Source organism: Amblyomma mixtum, chromosome 1, assembly GCF_055824585.1.
Source record: "Amblyomma mixtum isolate Tamu chromosome 1, ASM5582458v1, whole genome shotgun sequence".
In the NCBI taxonomy this organism is placed as follows: Eukaryota; Metazoa; Arthropoda; class Arachnida; order Ixodida; family Ixodidae; genus Amblyomma; species Amblyomma mixtum.
Window position 1 is genome coordinate 55569924 of NC_143012.1, and position 21342 is coordinate 55591265.

A 21342-nucleotide genomic window follows, 5' to 3' on the forward strand; every position below is an offset into this window, starting at 1 on the left:
ATCTTCAGCTTCATGGTAAGCCTGTCACCATCAAAACTTACACCCCCCATCCTCCCATCTCATGCCTCGGCGTCATCCATAACGTCGGGGGCCACTTCACTCCTGATGACCTCATGCATGACCTGGAATCTTTCAAAACAGATATTCTCGCTGCTCGCATGATGGGATCCACTCAATCAGTGCTCATAACGTTCGCTGGCACCGTCATCCCCCACTTTGTTTATTTCAAACGCGTTGCCTTCCGGTGCCGTCCTCATAAACCTAAGCCTCCCACCTGCACCCGTTGTCTCACTCTAGGCCATCGCGCCCACCAATGCCCCCAGCACAGCGTTCCGGCCAAGTGCCGTCGCTGTGCTGCTCCTCTACCCGCTGACTCTTCCGCTCATGTGTGTGCCCAGCCCTGGTGCGTTCATTGCCAGGTGAACACCCACCCCTCCCTCGACCCCACTTGCCCCTTCATCCTTGCTAAGCAACGCGAGTGTGCTAAAGCTGCATACCTCCGACGCCTAGCTTTGCGCCGGGCCACTCAACCCACCAACCCTCCCACCTCCCCCGCCTCCTCCTCCTCCTCCTCTAATCATGAATCTCCATCATCTCCGATCACGTCACCACCAGGCTCCTACGCCGCCATAGTTAAAGGATCCTCGGTGCCAGCGTCCCTCTCTTCCACTACACCACCCTCTCCATCCTTGACTGACGAGAGCCGCTCCTTCGACCTCCGGCTCGCAATGCTGGAACGCCAGCAGCGAGAGCAGCAGCGCATTTCCCACGATCTACAACAGCAGATACATGCCTTGACTCAAACCCTCCAGACAACCACCTCATCTCTTACCTCCCAGCTTAGCAAGCTAAATGAGCACCTTGCCACGTTCACCACTCCTTCCTCCAGCGCCCAGGTCGCCCCTTTGGCTGACCTTGTAGAAACCACCACACAGGCACATCACACTCGCTTGGTTCAGCTGGAAACTTCGGTTCTCCAGATCCTTACCACCCTCCAAGCACAATCAAAGCAATTGGAATCCTTCGCATCTATGCTCCAATCCGTCCATGAGTCACTGCCCCCGGCAAAAAAGAAGGAACGCGTACCATCGCGTTCCTCTCCACTATCATAATGGCGTTTGGCGAGGACCTCGAGATTGTGCAGTGGAACTGCCGAAATCTTTGCCACAATAAGACCCCCCTCCACCAGTATCTACTCAACCGCCCCTCCCTACCTCATTTCTTCCTTCTCCAGGAGACCCGGACGGCCCGCAATGTCCCAGGCTACCGCGCCTACCATGCCACTACGGCCACACCACTTGCGTCTATTTATGTACGCAGTGACGTGCTCGTAGAGCAAATTGACATCCCCTCCACCCTCCTTAAATATTTAGTTGGTGTGGTTTATTACCACCCTTCTTCCCGCATCTCACTCGTCCTTTTGTCTTTTTACAACCCCCCTGTCACTTCCTCTTTATTCTCTGCTCTGGGCAAATTCCTTCACTCTCTTTCTTCTACCTCCCATCTCCTCTTTGGTGGTGACTTTAATGCCCCTCACACACTCTGGGGCTACCCACAAACCCTCAAACCCGGCCGCCTCCTCCATTGTCTGGCCCAGGAACGCCACCTCACCCTTCTTAATACTCCTGGCTCTCCTACTCGAGCGGGCACTGCCTCACAACGCCCTACGACACCCGACCTCACTTTCTCTCGGGGTTCACTTTCCTTTCACTGGCAGGTGACAGCCGAAACTCTTCTAAGTGACCACTTTCTCATCCATATCACCACCTCTCTCTCCCACATCCCTCGCTGTCATCCTATTATTCACACTGACTGGCATGCTTTCCGCACTAATCTCGCCTCCGACTCCTTTCAATCCTACGACGACTGGACGTCGCGCATCTCTGCAGCGCTCACGTCCAGTAGCCGTCGCGTTCGCTCTCGTTACCCAATCCAAGACCCAGATCCTCACCTTCTCCGTTTATGGCGTCGCCGTAAACGTCTTCAACGCTCCTTTCGCTCCCAACCACACAATGCCCAACTTTCCTCCCGGATCACTGCTTTGCGGGCCGAGATCGTCGCCCACTGCGCCTCCCTCGAGCACTCTCGTTGGAGTGCTCTTTGTGACCGTCTTGACTCTGCATTGCACTCACGATCCACATGGTCTCTCTTCAAATCCCTCCTTGGCACTAAGCCTGCCCTTGCTCCCACTCTAGCTAAAGCCCTCACTCAAGGAACTCCCTCCGATGTTTTTGATCAGCTCGCCTCTCTCTATCTCCCGCCCCCTCTGACACCCTCCTACCCGGTGTACTGCGGTGGACCTAACCCCGATCTGGACCAATCCTTCACTCTCCGGGAGCTCGAATCGGCTCTGGCTGCTAATGCTACACGCTCGGCTCCCGGTGAGGATGCCATTACATACACCACACTTCGCAACCTTCCTGACTGCGCCAAAGAATTCCTCCTTAAAACCTACAATGATGCATGGGACAGCGGCTGCCTGCCCAGCTCCTGGACCTCCTCCCTCATTTCTATGATTCCAAAGCCGGGCAAGCCTCCCTCTCTCTCTAACCTCCGCCCAATCTCCCTGACATCATGTGTTGGTAAGACCCTTGAGCGAATGGCCCTGACTCGCCTCTCTAATTTTCTCGAGACGAGGGAGTTCTTCCCTCATTCTCTCATCGGCTTCCGACGCCACGTCTGTGCACAGGACATGTTTCTGGTTCTCCAGCACACGTTTCTGTCACCTACCCCCACTCAAATTCACGCACTTGTGACCGTCGATGTTCGCAAGGCCTTCGACGGTGTTTGCCACGACCACATCCTTTCCCAACTCGCCTCCCTAGACTGTGGCTCCCGCATGTACTGTTATATCCGCTCATTCCTCTCTAAACGTGTCGCTCGCTTTCGAGTCGACACCTATCTGTCCGACCCCCACAACCTCACCCGAGGCACTCCTCAAGGTGCTGTTCTCTCTCCTACCCTTTTCAATCTTGCTATGGCCCCTCTCGCCTCCCAGCTAGCTGAAATTCCCGACCTGCATCATATATTTTACGCCGATGACATCACTCTCTGGTGTTCATCTGGCTCTCCCGGTCACGTACAGGACACCCTGCAACGTGGCCTAGATCTCATCGACTCCTTTCTCACCACCGCTGGCCTCTCTCCTGCTCCTGAGAAATCCGAGCTTCTCCTTCTCAGCCATTCCTCCTACCAGCGCTCACACAACCACTTCGTCTCTCTCCACCTTTCTGGCTCTCCCATTCCTGTCGTCACACAGTGCAAAGTTCTTGGCTTCCCTTTGCATGCGGCTAAGAATGTGCAATCCCTTCACCGCGCTGTCACCACCTGCCACTCTGTAACTCACCTCCTGCGGCGCGTGGTCACTCGACGCTCAGGTCTCCACGAGGCTCACGCGTGCCGAGTTGCCCACGCGCTGGCCCTCAACAAGGTCTTGTACTTTGCACCCTACGCTTCCTTCACTCAGACTCAACTTAACGCTCTCGAGACTGCCCTTGTGGGCCTCTACAAGGCAGCTCTCAACCTCCCTATCACTACCTCTACCACTAAGCTCTTTGCCACAGGCCTCTTCCATCCTCTGCGTTCTCTTCTCAGTCTCCATCGTGACTCGCAGCTTGCCCGGCTTTCCCTTACCCGTCAGGGTCAGTGGTTATTGACTCAAGCGGGTATCTCGCCCATTCCAATCTCCCCGTTTACCTCTCCTATTCCCACCCCCGCCCCCAATCTCCGTATCCTTCCCCTTCCGACCAACATGTCCCCCGTCCTGCACGCCGGACGTCGTCATGCGGCCGCACAGCACCATTCCCCTCTCTTTGATACCCAGGGTGTAGCTTACACGGATGCCTCCTTCGTGGCTCCTCGAGGTTCCTGCGGCTACGCCCTGTACCATCCACACCTCCCTGCTTCTGAAACCCACACCAGCGGGCCGTATCTACACCCTCCAGACGCATTGTCCCTCGAGGTCCTCGCCATTGCGCATGCCCTCCAGTCATTTTCCCTCCTTCCCTCTCTCCAAGAGTACACAGTCTATTCGGACTCACAAGCCGCTATACACCACATACAGAAACGCACCCTGACCCCTTCTCTCCAACAGGAGGTCGAACGAGCGGTCTCCGCACTGCAGCCTTCCATCGTTTTCCTCCGCTGGGTCCCTGGGCATTCAGGGATTGACGGCAATGAGCTGGCCCATCAGCTCGCCCGCGACACACTTTTCCGGGCACCGTTGATCCCCTGGCCCAAGCCCTCGGAGGACGGTGGGAGACTCACTCTTCGCCGCACCATAAAAGAGGTCTACCTTGAGCTCCGCCTCGACAAACGCCTTTACCCTCCCCCTCATCCATCACTCACGGTGCCGGAGTCTCGCCTTCTTCGGCACATTCAGATGAATGCAGTTATCACCCCGTCCCGCCTCTTCCTCTATCGCTATCGATCGGACCCTTCCTGTCCCAACTGCCCCTGTATCTATGCGGACCTGGCCCATTGCCTATTCTATTGCCCGGCTGCTCAGCAGTCGGGTTCCTTCCCCCCACCCTCTCTATCCATCACCACCTGGCTCGACTGGCTTGGCGCTGAAGGGGAAGAAGAACAGCGGCTTCTGGTCGCCCAGGCGGTCGAAATGCTCGGCCTGTAAATTATGGTTGATTAAAAGTCTTTTACTACTACTACTACTACTACTACTACTACTACTAGGACACGACGCCATATTTAAAACCAAGGGAGTCCTAGAGAAATTTTTTGCTTTAGTGTGTTCCTTGGGTGGCAGTGAAGCAAAATAACACTTTAGAAAAATTCCCGAACTAGCAAAAAAAATTCAGGGCTGAAAAGGTTAACAATCGATCCCTGTGTTGTACTATCGGGGACAAAAAAAGGTATACTCCACACGGCGGGAGCCGAAGCAACGAATAACTGCGTTGCAACGCCATCTACAGGCGGCATCCGGGATCGAGACAGCAAATGCGTGACCTTTATCATCAGCAAGCATGCAACTTGGCTCGTTTCGTTGTTTAGTGCTTTAGCTCGCCAAAGTGCTACAGTTTTCCGTCGCTCCGGCTCCCGCCGCGTGGAGTATATACCAGTTTTGTCTCCCATACTACATAATGTCCGCTTTGATGTTCATTCAAGGTCAACAGAAAGCAGTGTGCTATACCCCACAGTTTTTAAAGATAAAAATCTGTGAAGGCTTACAGAACTCACCCTGGAACAGGCTGTTTCATCTAATACAGTCTATAATTTTTAAAAATAAGCATTTCGAGTTAGAATATCCCTTCTTGTGGGATAGCATTTTCAACTAAGCATCAAACCAGAATACAGCTAAGACGTGCTAACTACAAGGCTGGTGAACTAACATTGAACAGGTAACTTTTTAACTGTTACCGTTATGCTCCTTAACTGGACGCGTGTAGCCCACCCTGAGTAATATACATATTTGTTTCCAGAATTTTGAAACCGCGGTAACTTTGATGCTGTGACCCAACAAATTTCGGTTATTTCGACGAGTTACGCGTACTGGAGAGGTTACTTTGCCTGCAAGGTTCTCGAAAGTGCAGGTATTTAAGCAAGATGTAGCCCGGCCACAGCGGCGAGGCTAACGGCGTTTTCGAATTTCAAAACACTGATATGGATATTTCTGATGGGGGGCTATATGACTCTCAAACATTAAGAAGCCTAACGGCTAAAGTTATTAAGTTGACTATGCAGTGTTAGTTAACTATCCTGTTGGTGAGCCTGTATTAGCTGTATTCTGTCGCACTACACAGCTGACAATAGTATACCAAAAAAAGCGTTCTCCTAAATCAGAAAGCCTATTATTAAAAGTGCGTAAAGTGTTAGGTGAAACACCTTGTATTTATTAAAGATCCCTGGCTCTCAAAAACTGCACCTCAGCATTTCAACGATAATCATCATCATCAGCCAGATTACACCTACTGCATGGTAAAGGTCCCTCCCATGTCTCTCCTATTAACCATGTCCTCTGCCAATTGCGACTATCCCCGCTAACTTCATCCACCCACCTCATCGGCCCACCCACCTTTCTACCACACCCTGCTACGCTTGCCTTCTCTTGGAATCTCCCCCGTTACCCTTAAGGACCAGCGGTTATCTTGCCTTCGTACTACTTGTCCTGCCCAAGCCCGTTCATTTCTCTTTATTTCGACTAGCCCATATAAAAATGGTCTGTAGACAGTCTATAGACATCTTATTGACTCTATTGACTTCCTATAGATATTGCTTTTTGTTTATTCATACTCTATAGGCTAAAAGTGTATGGCCGTAAATCAATAGATTGTCTATACGGCACTTGTATTGCCTGCAGACTGTTGTCTAAGATTAGTCTATAGACAGTCTATAGACTTTATAGACAGAAGTCTATAGACACTCTATAGACTGACTAAAACTTTTTTTGTGAGAGAAGATTTCATTAAACCGTGTTTTGTCCGCTCACACACTCCGCCCTCTTCCGATCTCTTAACGTTACACCTATCATTTTTTTACGATACGTACACCCTAATGGCGCGCCCTGACTGTGATGCCAGCGAGGCTGCTTTTAACGTCGTGGAATCTAATTTTCTGCGTTTGTTCGTACTCCATATTCGATTACTCACAGGCACTGCACTACTATTGGTGCACCATCCGCTCGCATCTGCCATTGCTCCACGTGGCGAAGCGTCTCCAGTGCGATCCAACAGGACCCTGGTGTCTTCTCTATTTTCTGCCATGCGCTGCAGTGGAACTGCTTCACGACCCGTGGTGGTTTCTAGTGAAGGGAAAAAAAAACGAGATGTGTGATATTTTGAGAGAAATCGGTAGCGTAAATAATGGGCGAATTCATCGAACACAGAACACTCCACGCAGTTTGCGCTTTGTTTAAGAATATTATCATATATAAATTCTCCGTGTTAAGAGCACTACATACCATGTACTAAACGTTTATAATTTGCTGGCAGTTACTATTTAGTTATTCAGTTTCTGCCAGCGAGAGCACGTATGTATAAAAAATAGTCTAATATCGGTAAAACTAGTAGGTTCGGGAATACTTGCACATGCTCCCAGAAACAACGGAAAGCCATACAACAGGCATTCCACGTCAACTGACCCGGACTGCTATCGAACGTCAGAGATTTCTTTAAAAACGTTATGGCGCATGGTGGTCATTCTGTAAACATTTTTCGGTGGGAAAACTTTTTTTTAAAGCCGTGTCCTTCATTTGTGACTTAAGAATGATAGAAAAATCAATTTTAAAAAAAGTTTTGGAAGTTTATACTTTTAACTCATGGCTACGAAATTTTTTTTCATGTGAGTAAGAAACTGCGGTGTCATATACAATGATCTTAAATCAATTTATTTTATTTTCCCCCAAACGTTCACAAAAGGCGCGAGGCCGTCGTACTGAGAGTCTACTATGTTTTCTTCGGACGGACATCACTCCAACTATTCTCTCGCAAATTTCAGAAATGAAACAAAGCGGATAACACGCTCCGCAGCGGAAGTGCTCTGAGCCGCTAGAAAACAGCTAAAAATTCCAAACCTGATAAGTATTGTTTTTTGCGGCGTACTGAGGTTTCATTTTCATATTGAAATGTTGTGGGTAAAAACATAAAAGGCAAAATGTTGCACAGTACCCTTCAAAGAATTTTATTCCAGGATGTCTAAGCGGAACACTTTTTACATAAAGCGAGAAAAAAAAATCCAAGGTTCAGGACCCCTCCCACTCGCGGTGATAAACCTCAATCACACTTAACTGCACTGCGATGAGCCGCCGCATATAAGAACACACTGAACCAGCGCTCTTGTGAGATATTCCAGCGCTCGATTGCCCAGACGCTGCTATTGTGAGCGGGGTTTCGACGATCTTCTCACCGTTACGGTTGCAAAAAAAAAAAAAAACTAAGCCGTCACGTGGCATAACTTATCGCGCCGTAACAGGAGAGGGTGACCAAGCCTTGCTGCACCCTCGCTTTTTAACGCTCACTTACCGAGAGCACTGTGTGTTCAGAAGCTGCTTTCTGCCGGAGCAGCAACGCAGTTGCCAGCGCTTATCCATGACAAACAGTACAGAGCCCGTAATAGCAACATACTAACCTGCCATTCTGACCGGAAGTCAATAGCACGTAGCACGCAGAATGGAAATTGTTGCGAGGGATCATGTGGTATGACATGAGTCAGAGTGAAATCTACTTTGTCAGTGTGCATGAAAGCAGGTATTTGGACAGTCCGGGCGGTACTATTGCGGAGTGCGCTTCGACAATCAAACTTCAGTCACGCCTTACCTAGCCAAAATGAGTGTGTATTTTATACACAAGTTAGCCCATGCCACTGGTGAGCCATCATATCTTCATATTCATCATATATTCTGTGAGGAACGCCTAAAAATTTTGCCAACGCCGAGGAATGCTTTATTTTCTTCTTTTACGCACCTCCATACAAATGAAAAGATTAACTCCCTCGTCGGCTCTTTCCATGAGCGGGTAAAAAAATCTAAGTGTTACCGTAGTCCTCTGGGTGCCATGAGAAGTTTTCAAGCAATATATATTCAACTGACTGGGTGGTTTCGAAGAGAGTTGGCTTAGAAACAAACACGGGCTTTTCGTCCCTTCAAGGCGTCAGCACTGTGAACTTCGATGCTGGACTTAAGCGGTTACCCAAGAGTTTAAAGTGAAGGAGCATGAATGAGCACTGCAACCCATTTTTGAACAACTGAACATCTAGAGCATCCACTTGAAGCACCGTTCAGCTGCTTAAGTCTCCTGTTAGCTCCTGCGACAGCGTGCATTTCAGCAAAGGTCGCTTACGGTGTATCTTTGGAGTTGGGTGTGGGTGATCAGCTTAAGAAAGTATTTTTTCTCCTAACAGAAAAATTTTTCCGAATAATCCTCCCCAAGTAAATGCAATTGAATGGTACCCTGCACGGTACTAGCTTTCATATTTTTACTTAGACCACCTCCACACGCAACTGATGGCAGAATATCCCACAAAAAAAAACTATTTTCCAGATTGGGAGCTTGTACTCGTGAACCAACTAGACTCCATGATGGGTAATAAATCGTTCCTCACAAGCTGCGCATCAAAAGGACAGGAGAAAGAGGCCATAAGACACAAAAATTATGCGAAAATCTGCACGCTTACCCTTTCCTTTTCGTTTCTGTATCCTTCCGATGTGGCGACCGCACAATTTCAATATCACGCGTGCGACATCATGCGGAATTCGTAGGTATTTCAATTTTTCCGAATGCGCTGCCCGTGTATAGGGCGTAACGACTCCATATGATCTTCAACGTCTCCATGCAGGATGCGAGGGAAGCATATGGGATTACATGCATCCTGCAATTTAACGTTTTACCAGGAATTTGAACATAAATTTGTCATCCCTTAATGGCTTTACAGTTGCGGCTAAAGACGGGCACATGATTTTAACCTTTCTCTCCGGTTGTAACCACTATCGCATCACGAGTAAAAAAAAAGCCTTTTTAATCAAATCCATATCACTCATGCGGTCATACCATCTGCTGGCTGAGAGTGAAGGACCGCACAGCCAACGTTGGAAGCTCTGCGCTCTCAGTGTGGGACACTTCCATTGTTCCCAGTTGCAAGCTGCGGCTCAGCTCCGGCCAAAACTGCGGAGTTTTCTGGAACGGAAAAGGGCACAGTAATTCTACGCAAAACAAAATGTAGCAGCCGGTTCAGCATGACTAAGCGCTGGATATCGTGCAATAGCACTAGTTAAGGTGGACACTTCAATTCACTTCGTTTATTTTCAACTCCTGGTTCAACGCAGCGAGCTATGGAAAGAAAAATGATAGGTCTAACGTTAAGAGATCGGAAGCGACGGAGTGGGTGAGGGAAGAAACGCGGGTTAATGACATCCTAGTCGAAATCAAGAGGAAGAAATGGGCTTGGGCAGGGCATGTAATGCGAAGACAAGATAACCGCTGATCCTTAAGGGTAACGGAGTGGATTCCAAGAGAAGGCAAGCGTAGCATGGGGCGGCAGAAAATTAGGTGGGCGGATGAGATTAAGAAGTTTGCGGGTGGCCAAGGACAGGGTTAATTGGAGAGACATGGGAGAGGCCTTTGCCCTGCAGTGGGCGTAGTCAGGCTGATGATGATGATGCTCAAGGCCTCCAGGTGAAAAAGCTTTGTGGCAGCTTGAAAAGTGCCTGGGGTCCCATACAAGGCAGCAGTGGTCTCAGAATAAATTACAGTGCAAGTTCAGTTCTTCACGCAATATTTGAAACAAATCCAGAACACAATATTAAACACAACAATAGTTATGCATGAACATTCCAAGTAATTAGCCTTTTACCTCAATTCACAATGAAGACTATAAAATATTGCGGAATTCATGCGCTTCACTCTGACTCTAATCACAATGTGAACATAGCTATTGCAAATAGTTTAACCGATAACAAAATACTGTCGCAATTGGTTTCTATAGAAGGTCTCAAAATATATTTACCGCTATTCACAGTCACTCAGGCGAAATGGAAGGGGGTATTGCAGGGACGGACAAAGGTGATGAGTCCGCCGGTATGATACAAACCACTTGTCACAGCTGCGACTACGACCGTCGCTTTTTTGTTTATATAAACTTACGTGACAAGGGCATACTAATGGCTTTTATGGTAACGGTCTTCGCCACAAAAACGTTTACCATGTTTACCTTTCACCCTAAAGTCCTTCACCATAAGGTCTTTAAACTGAGAGTCTTTATCCTGAAAGCATTTACCTTGAAGGCCTTTATCGAGGTGAAAACTTGTCATCTGTGCGCACCTGGAGGGTTGCCCAGTAAGCAGAACGGTGATTAGCTATGGCGTATAGCAAGAACGTATGGCGTATAGCAAGAACTGATTCCTCTAAAACTCAACCGTCGCCATTTGCGGCGCGGTGATCTGTTAGTCAGCAGTTTGTTTTGGCCGGAATAGATGTTTGCAGCTTAGGAAAACTTTACCTGGGCAACTGCTCGCCCTGAACCCTACGTTTGTTAAGGACACTACACCCACTCGAGGTCAATCGTAACCTCCAGCATGCCCATTACAATACGTGGCCAACCCCTAAAAGATTCACACACTTTGCCTGCTCGTGTTTTCAAGAAACCTGTTTCATTCGGAACAATCCGTATTTGCAGTTACTTTAGGGACTTATATTGTTTCTTTAACAGCCAAACTTTTATTGGTTGTTTGAAAATCTTGGAACGTTATTCGGCATCTCTCCTCACTATTGGAAATTGCATAAATACCGTAATTGTACGCCTTCAGTCGGCAATCTTATCCATCACAAACTCGATTCAGTGCTACATCGTCGAAAAACTCCCCGGCACTAGGCACTAAAATGAAAAGCATATTGGGGGGCAAAATTTCCGAAAGTTTCTTCGATATCTCGAATGCATGCAAATACAACGTTTCTTTCTTTTTTTAATATTACATGTAAGAAAATTTAGCTGAAATGTAACTGAAAGCCACACTTTTAGCTCGGAGCACTAATAACAAAAGAAATCCTAAAAAGAATTTTCCGTTATTCATTATCTCGATTCACTCCGGTAGCAATATTGGCGTAGTCGCAGAGTATCGTGTTACCCAAAGCTACTTTCCTAATACGTGTGAATGTTAAACATTTCGCGTCATTCCTACAAGTACAAAAGCAGACGTAAATCACAGCTCGCACGAGAATATGGCTCTGGGCTGAAACCCACGCAGGTGCCTAGAGACTGTTAAATAAAGAGAAATAAAGAATAAATAAATAAAGAGAAAGATAAGTAAATAGATAAATGGACGCGCAGCACGAAGGAACAATCGCATTTTGTCGAAATATCTGAATTTGAGAATATTTATAATTTCACGATTTAATGCGATAAATGCACTAGAGCGCCGGTCTCGAATAAGACATATTCGCTTCATCGGACACAAAATCCATACTTTTTTTTCTTTCATACGCACCTCGTCCACAAGAGGACCCAATGTGACCACAGTAATCGAACCGGTGCTGGCAACCATTTCCCAAAAATCGTCCACAGTCTCTGGCAAGGGCATCTGTGTCACCAGGTAAGCATTTTCCTTCTTGTATCCCTGCGAAGCGGAACATGTTTCGTATCCGTAAATGTGTGCGTAACTAATTTGATCAATCTTTTTTTTTTTACCAGAGCGGTTCATCAGGTTAGAGACAAGCATGCCTCAAGATCTAACGTATTGCCGACATTTTTCTACTATTAGTAGAGCCAGCCACACACAGACTGACTGCGCATTGCTTATTTATGTTCTTTTCTGTTGCTTTTTCCGCCGTAAAGGTCCCGGCTGTTCTTTCACCCTCGCACAGTGGAAGCCACCGCAGTCGCATTCGTTGGCTTAAAGTTGATAAACAAACATGTGTTGACTCATTCCTAGAATATTCTGCCACGACAGAAACTGAGGTAAGCCACTCGGGCTTGACCCAAATACTGCGTAATTATGCGACTGGAGAGCTATTAAGTCGCTCCGTTTCTGCAACTATGAAATATAAAAGGCTGGGTTCAGATGAGTTTTTTTTTCCGACGTCTGTGCTGCCTTAGATCCATGTGTTAATGCTGGCCGCATTATGTTGTGCATAGTCCTACGCCTGTTCATCGACAACATGAATTGCCGACTCACCGTGCATTAAGCGTTGCCGCAACTGCCCCATCACATTTATTTTTCTTGTCTTCCGCGTATACTTGCAATCCTTTCCCAGCGACAGTCAAGCTGACAAGTGTGAAATAAGTGTTTACTGCCCTCCCACTGTCTCCCTTGCGACAGCAACTGCCTGATGATTGCTACAACTGATGCCTTAAACAAAAATACTGGCTATAGTAATAATGTTGAAACTGTGATCTTCTGTCTTAAGTGCGGTCCCAATGGTGAGCAAAAAAACATTCTATCGCATTCAATTATTGCACCAAGAAAAAAAGACAGCCTTGTGCGGCTTGCTGTCCAGAAATTTTTGCCACTACAGAGTGCAACACGTAGAACACCCATTTTTTTTCCCAGCCCATTTTGGGAAGACAAATGCGTCTCAATAACTTTCGTTTCGACGCAGCCAGGACCTTGCTCATATTAGACTACTTACGGAATTTTGGATGCAATAAATGTGACAGTACTCAGCGAAGAAAACGCCTACACCTTTACTGCGGCTGCTCTTCGTAGAAACAGAAGAGGGCAGAGACTTCGCTGCTGTAAATATAGTGCTATAAACATCGTAGTCACTCACATCCACATAAACGGCGTTGATGTAGTCAGTCTTGCTGCCGTCGTTCTTCACGCTTAGCAGAGGCCTCCTTCTGTCAGCTAAAGGAACGATTGCGCAAAGTTAGCTGATGTGAAAGGCGAGAGCGAACATATTCCGCGTAAAGTAAGCTTAGCTACAGCGTGAAGCAACGCAACTTTACCGTAACCACATTTTTGTAGCAGTGCAATGCATAATAAAGAATCCTTAGAATAGGAAGCTTAAAATTAAAAGAAAACAAACAATAATGTTCTATCGTAAAGCCACAAAAAGAAAGCGAGAATACGCGCGCCCATCTATATTAAAGAAATACCGTTATCCCTAGCTACACACAAGAAACAAACTGCCATAAAAAAATAGCAGCAGCGAAAACAGAAGCCAACTTCGAAGCCCGCATGCACAAAATTTGGTTCACATATTCTGCTGAGACGACTAAAAGCAGCGCATCATGACAGTGGTGTCACCACCCTCCAAAAACAATAAAACAATTTGCTAGATGTAGTGAGACAACCTGGAATTTGCGGATCTAGGGTGGGGGGCTTCGAATCAGCAAACAAATTTTTTCAGAGACCTCCGCGTTCCGTTGCGGACTCAGCTCTGGTAAGCAGCAAAACAGCGTTGTCATTTAGCAAGAACACGTGTACAGTAGTTTTTGCAAGGTTGACCAGCGTAATACCGAAAAGTGGCGCGGTCATGTAGTCGCCAATGAAAAGGTTCTGCATGTGAGAGGGCGAAAATGTCAGCCTTCTGACAGCCAGTGCTTAGATGGAAGGTTTTGGACTCCCGGACATAGAGTGGCGCCACTTCACGGCAGCTGCCGAGTGACGAGCGGGAGATTTAAATGGCGCGTCGGTCGTCCATTGTGCGTGTCTCAAATCGTTTAGTTGTTACATTTTTACATTGTTACATTTTTACATTGTTACATTTTTTGTTACGTTTAGTTGTTACAGGCAACAGCACAACTTTCTCAGCAACAAGGGAGTTCACACATTAAGCGAACTGTCGCAGCCTAGCAGTTCTACCAGCCGCTATAAGAATCCCACAACGAACGTGCAAAAGCCGTAATTCCTCGCAGGTTTTCCCGCTGCTAGGACCGCATTGACGAGTCTAGGCCGCCCGTCAGATTCAACCGTTCACTGCATCCTGATAAAAAGACGCTTTCTACATGACACGTGGGTAGCTGCGCAGAACGCTACCATAAATCGAAGCAATACAAATCTGAAGCGGGACAGTCCGCTGCAGTCTGAGCCGCCGGATTTGCCGCCGTGATGGTGGCTTTAACTATTTTATTCAAGGCGATTAAGTGCGATTAAATTCTGTAGAGGCACGTATCAGTCAGCTCCTGCGGTGCCAGCTACTACTTAACATCCAGTTTGGTCTTAGCTCTATAAACACAGTCTTTCACCCTTAAATATTTCCTTTCACAAGCCAGTAGATATATGTCTCCTGGCACATTTTCAGCACAACTCACCATGCCTCACGTTGCATCTTATCGTTCGGGTCAAAATGGAACTTGAAACCAGTTTCGTTGCTTGTCTGTCATTGAGACACCAATAAACCTCTGCGGCAGAAGCATACATAACTTCCAACTCTTACCGCGACGACAAATGATCACATTGCGTAATGGAGCACTTGCTACTGGAAAAAGATGATGGGAATAACATGATCTGTGCCTGCTAAAGTGCTGAACTTCTGTCGAGTACACACTACTGCCGAAGGAGGGCACACGTGACACTACCTGAAGGGCAATGCCGACGCTAAAGCCGTTGGCGTCAATGGCAAACTTCGCGCCCCATATAAGGAATCTACCAGGTGTCCCAGCTAAATGTAACCAAGCTTTTAAAAAACACGAGGTGTCTTAGCAGTCTGAAACCAAATGAGGGTTGTTTAGAGTCACGTGACCTAGTCTGCAGTATTTTTTCGTTCTGGAAGGTTGACTAATTAGTCAAGCTTAATTAACTAACTTTTTAACTATTGACTTGAGGAGCAAAGTGTCAATGGAAATGTTGTAGATCGCTTTCAGAAACAGCTTACTGAGACATTTGCAGCAAAGTAATATTTACGTAAAGTAGTTTTTTTACCGGCCTTAACCATAACCCGCACAATAAGAAAAAGCTTCCACATGACAACTGTGCCACTTCAACGTCCCAAGACGCGCCTTAAAGAATAAAATCCATTTTTTCTGAAGTCCTCTCCTCGATGAGACTTCGGGTGCACACTGGGGCAGAGAAGTGAGCGAGCAGCTGGTCACGTGACAACTTTCTTTTAAGGCCAATAAATGAAGCTACGTAAATCGTAACTTGACGAAAACCGCACTACTAGCGGTTTTTCGAGGTGATATAAAACGTTTGCATTGACACTTTCTTCCTGAAGTTAATAATTAAAAATTTAGTTAATTAAACTTAACTAATCAATTAACCTTGAAGAGCGAAAAAGAACTCAAGACTAGGCCACGCGACTATGAACAACCCTGAGTTGGTTTCATTGAACTAGGACACTTCGCCTTTTTTAAAAGTTTGGTTACATTTAGCTGGGACGCCCGGTATATACTGTTACGCAGGCGTCAGCGTCAATGAATGGCGTAAGCGAGAATCTTGCATTCACCTGATAAATAAAAAAATATATTATAACGACGAACCCTCGCGCTCTACAATGTAGTCGGCGCTCAAACTTAAGAGTTAATACAATTTAGGTATTTAAATTTGTAATTACGCGTCTAATTTTCTTTTCTGGTCTCCAGAACCGCTGACAATGCTATAGCGAAGAAAACGCCTTTTTCACTAAAGCGTTTTTTTTTTCAAGTCCTAACGGTGGGAGGTGAAATATCTTGCAGCGCAACTCTTATATTACAGGAAAGAGCTACATGACAGCAACTGTTAGCGTATATAGCACGAATTTCAGGCTGCCAACTTCGCAAAATAAATGGAAAGCAAAACACCCGCCACGCCCCTTTCAGCCTTGAGAATTGACCTTCAAAAAATAAAATATATGAGCCTGTGCCATTCGCCTTAGCAGCTCACGCGCCCTATAGTACCTAAAGTTACCGCTTCTTGCCATATATTCAAACATCTTTATTTATTTCCGTATCTTCCATAACTCTACCTCTTAATCTTGTGAGAAGACACCATCTTGATGATGGCCTTGAAAAAGGATTTAGAAGCTAGACGCGACTAGTAAATGTCCAATTTATTATTAGAGGGACGAAAGAATGCACGCAATGTTTGGCAACGCTTCGCATCGTTGAAGGTAATGAAAAAGCTGCATGAAAACAGAGTTCTCCTTGTCGGGTTGACGTAGAAAGATTTTTTTAAGACAGAGAGACACAGACGTCTGCCTGTGGGATCACTGGCTTCTCGTCTACCGCACGCTCGGAAGGGCGAAGAGTATGGCAGGACTGCGCCAAAATACGCGCTGTTAAAGCTATATTCTTACCAGCCAAAATCTTCAAAGTCCTGTTCTTGCAAGCATTCATTTCGTCCCGGGCAGCTTTGTAGTCCGCGGCACCCGGATGCGGACGTGTTCGTCCAAGATCCTTCGTAGTTACAAGAATAACATGGATCTATGAGAGATAGGTCTACAGAAACTTGTATCAATGCTTCATCGTTTCTTCTAACCTCTAGAACTTGAATTATTATCCGTGCAAATAAGGGAGATAAGGCGCCCTGCGTAAATGATTGTCTCATAGCTTTTCCTATTTTCGAGTTACTTCTACAGCACTGTGGCAATTAAAGCGCTCTTACCTTCACAGCTATAAGCATAACCTTAAGAAATGAGCAATAAACCGGCATATTCGCTAATTACGAGAGCGCACAATGTTGACACCCAATCGTTTCTTCACAATATCCAGAGCAGTGCTTAAAATTCATGAAACAACACGGTGATTTTATATGGACTTCAACTGAGAATGCTCCAGTTTTAGTATCGATGTGAATACCGCATAATTGGCGCTTGAGAGGGGCCAAAGAAGGGAGTTTTGTTTCTTTATGCTTTGTTACCTTTTAAGCCGTTCGGTCCCGTATTTTTCTCTTAGCAGAACAGAAAGGCAGCTTTACTATACAAGAACAAAATTTAAAGTTCGGGCAAAATCAGCCAAAATTCTTCGACTCACTGTTCCCATCGTGAACAGCTTGCATCTTTAGAAGATCAAAATTAAGAGCTATGCTCCTGTCAACCGTTTCAAGTCACTTACTTCGAATTCCTTGCAGATAAGAGTTTTTCCTGTGGCGGGATGTTTTGCCTTCAAGTGATGATACAAGTGCAAGAACTCGTCCACCGTCAACTTGTAGCTCTTTGTACAAAACATCGCAACAAGCATCTTGTGGGCAAAGATGTACTGCTCCTGGAAAAGTTAGAAGTTTGGTCATATCTTCGTTTGACTTTAGAAACATGGCTTGCACACATAAAGTCATCAAAAAGCTTCAAACAATATTTTCTTCTCTGCCGTTACCACAGAGCTTGAATTCTGCCTTTGGAGAACGGAATACAAGGTTCTTCTTTTGCCTTTTTTTATGAGTGTTTTTCCTGACACAAAGCTGAGGATTGTTGAGTTGAAGAAAATATATTTTCAACCTTCTTTAGCAAAAAGGACGCCTCAAATTTTTTCTTGCGCAAAATTAGACGGCATTGCTAAGTTCAGGACACAGGACTGCTTCCTCTTCAACATCGATGGACGCTCTACTATGAAGAAAAGAGCTTTCCAAAATTACAAAAACACAGCCGAGAAAGCAAGGCATGAAGCAATTTTCTCACTGTGCCGCCGCGAGTAACATAAAAACTGCAAGGCGGCCACCTGGCTTTGAAAGATTATGTTCGTGACCCATGCACACAAAGCTAATGTGTCGCTTTTAGACTACAGGCCCAACTAAAACTGGGGCAGGTTTTTCGGTGGCGCTCGAAATAAAAGAAACGTTCATACTGATTTGTCCTAGCCTAGAAACAACTCCGCCGTAATGCAAAGGCTGACCTCTCTTACTGAACAGCAGATGAGGTAAGTTGGTAAAGCCGTTTAAACATGTTCTTTGCGTAGTATTAAGAACAATAGTCTCTTAAAGGAATAAGAGGTGACAGGAAATTTAGCAGTTTTCGATATTTGAGTGGAAAGTTATACCCCTGTCAAGCGGGCAAGTTAAGTGTACATACGGAGAGTGTCACTCGCTGTAAGCACACTTCGCCACATCTAAACGGCGCAAGTGGAGTGTCACTCGCGGAAGAGTGCACACCGCTAGAAGTACGTTCACGGACCACACTTTGCTGGCCGAATGCGTAGCCTCGCCAGCAGCGAGTTCAAAGGCACAATATGCATAGTGCATAAAAAATACAACTTTATTTTACATGCTATAAGACTGTTTTCATAAAAAATTCGTTCCTTATAGCTACTAGCAAAACAAAACAAAGAAACGAGATCAGACGCAACATCGCTGCCGCCGCCATCTTGTTGGTTGCCGAAATTCTGGATAGTCTTGGCTGATTTTGGCCTCTCTTCTTTTTCTATCTTTGTATCGTTAAAAACTGGTGAACTTTGTTTTATTTGCGCTATCACATTAAGCAATCAATTATTATGAGTCTTTTTTTCCTTTTCCATCGACCTCTTCACATATTCCGCTCATTTTTTGTCGCCATTTTTTTTTACTATGACTGCACTTTGCTTTCTCGTTTAGCACCGCGTAGCCCAAAGTGTCACTCGGGATGCCGAAGCGCACTCCCCGTAAGTGCAGCTAACTTGTGCGCTTGACAGGGGTATTCCATTTTTTTCCTAAGACACCGGGATCACTACGGTTTAGTTCCCTCTATTGTGAACCACCCAAAAAGAATCAACAAGATTTCTTACGGCTGTTTCCACCATGTTCATCCTGCTTAGCCGCATGGTTTGAAGCTGCTTCACGAAATCCACTTCACCGTCGGCTTCTGCTTGGGATATCATGCTGTCAATTAGTATGAACGTCCCAGTCCTGCCGACGCTCTCTCTGCCGAAAACAAAAGAGTGACAAGGAAGTAATTACTCAATGGCATCCGCCCAAGCGTAACCATACGGCTACAGAGGAAAGCTATACTACCTCCAAAGAAGCTTCGTAGCTAAACAAAATAAAGAAAAATTCGTCCTCATCCGGATCTTGAACCCGGGACCACCACTCCACGCTGTAGTCGCTGTAGTCGCTGAACGGTACAGCAAGGCGGGCATTACGCATGTGATCGTGATTGACTATAGACTGATTAATTGCCGAGAAATAGCTAATCACATCTGTAATGTTTGGTTTTAAAGCAAAATGTTATATTTCAACATTTAAGGCCCTCAACACTGAAGGCGAGTTCAGTTTTTGAAATTTCTTAATGGCCATTGCGCTTCCAAGAATCGATAGGTAAACATTAGGGGGACACTTAACCTCCGGCTTTAAGAGTATGCATGAGCGACTGCGCTAACGGCTCCCTTCAGCGCTTTCTCTTCACACTTTGAATGTTCTGTGTTCACAATCACGTTAAAAATTGGCAGTGGTTTAGCTCTGGCTAAACCTGCAGGATTGCGAAAGCAACGAGGAGAGAGAGAGGCGATGAAGAGTGCGCGGCAGCGGCGGCGGCCCCGGCACGCTAGATAGTTGTGCGCTGCTACTGCGCATGCGCAACTGGCGAGCGCGGCAGCGGCACCTCTGAGTCACCCGCGCAGTGACGGCGGCGGCGCGCCAGCTGTGCGCCGGGTGACGTCACTGCTCCTCGCGCATGCGCAGGGTGGTCTTGCCTCAGCTCCGCGAATTGCTCGGCTACTCGCGTAGTGTTGCTTTCGCAACAACAACAGTTTTCACAGTACAGGTTCCGCATTCTTGCATTCCAACCCTTCCACACTGCAGTTTACGCTCTAAAGTCATTGTAATGAGTATCTCACAAATTAGTAAGTGTCACGTTCAATAGACTAAATGCTACCTAGGCTTCAAATTAAGCCAACATTTTCCACAGCTCGCCCCCCCCCCTCCCCCTCGCACCTCAGCCATGCCAACGTGTCTGCGTAGGCTAGTCGGTAGCATACCGGGCTGGTGACTCAGGTATCGTGGGCTCGTGGTCCGACCAAAAATTACACATATTTTCTCTCCGTAATTTCAATTACTTCACCAATTGAAGCCGTTTCGGACATGCACCGACCTTGAATTCAGATTACGTTTTCTTTTTATTATTTTTATTCCAGACATACAAGCGTGACGTCATGCGTGACGCGGGTTTCTCAAAACAACGCCGTTGGGACGACGCCGGGATCGCCGGGATTTCCTCTCAGCGGCAGTCGTAAAAATGCGCTTTTTATAATCGCTGAGCAGCTGCCTTCTTCGCGCTGCACATGAATAAAGAAGCATCGACTCGCTTAGCATCGCCGCTGAAATCACGCTATCTGCTACATCATAAAATACACAAACGCAATCTCTTTTTGCTGCATTATAAAAGAAAGAAGCGCAATTTTCTATTCCTGCAGCATGAAAAACCCAGCTTAAGGAGCTTTCAGAGCAGCAATTTTCACTTTCGATATTTCGAACCATAAGGCTGATTTAGAAAGTTTATAAACAGGTCTTCCTATAGACACTGACAACATTAAACTTCTGAAAATAATCTTGCGATCTAAAAGGAAAATTAAAAAGTTGGTCAATTAGTTTTAGTTAATTAGCAGGCTTTCATCTGAGTTATAACACTTAGATAATGCCCGCCTTATTTTACAATTCATATCTACCGACAGAATTCATGCACCTCTCATTGTTTATGCAAATAAAAACTGGCCATGATAAAAAAAAAGTTTCCCGGCATATTATCTTGGAGCGAGCGTAAAATGTCGTGGCATCAGAATTTATTGAAATCTATATTAGCTTGCGCTAGTGAGAGAAGATTAGTTGTGTTTTCCGAAACTTCACTTTCTTACCTGCCATGTACCAGAGTTGGGTGGGTGCCTTTCGCATGGAAGCTCCTCACAGCGGTGATAAACGACTGCAGAGAGTCGGTGCACCATGGCACGTTCTGACGGGGCCACGCTTTGTAGTGGAAGTGAACGACGCTCCGTATTTCATCTTCCTGTGGAAGAATAACGATATAAAGACTATAATGAACCAGCACAACGAGCTGATCAACTTTTAGTTATTTTCAGTCCTCC

The 21342-nt window shown here is 46.2% G+C and overlaps 1 protein-coding gene across 3 annotated transcripts in view; it reads right to left on the minus strand.

Annotated features, from left to right (window-relative positions):
- LOC149366339 (receptor-type tyrosine-protein phosphatase epsilon-like) overlaps window positions 1-21342 on the minus strand; it is a 65925-nt gene that overhangs the window by 6028 nt on the left and 38555 nt on the right. For all 3 annotated transcript variants that reach the window (XM_089550211.1, XM_089550218.1, XM_089550226.1), the window contains 8 exons: window positions 21115-21263; window positions 19054-19189; window positions 17416-17565; window positions 16659-16758; window positions 13212-13288; window positions 11930-12058; window positions 9498-9623; window positions 6603-6754 (listed from right to left, as the gene is read on the minus strand). In XM_089550211.1, the coding sequence (XP_089406337.1) occupies window positions 6603-6754; window positions 9498-9623; window positions 11930-12058; window positions 13212-13288; window positions 16659-16758; window positions 17416-17565; window positions 19054-19189; window positions 21115-21263 (1019 nt within the window). The remainder of the gene's footprint in view (window positions 1-6602; window positions 6755-9497; window positions 9624-11929; window positions 12059-13211; window positions 13289-16658; window positions 16759-17415; window positions 17566-19053; window positions 19190-21114; window positions 21264-21342) is intronic.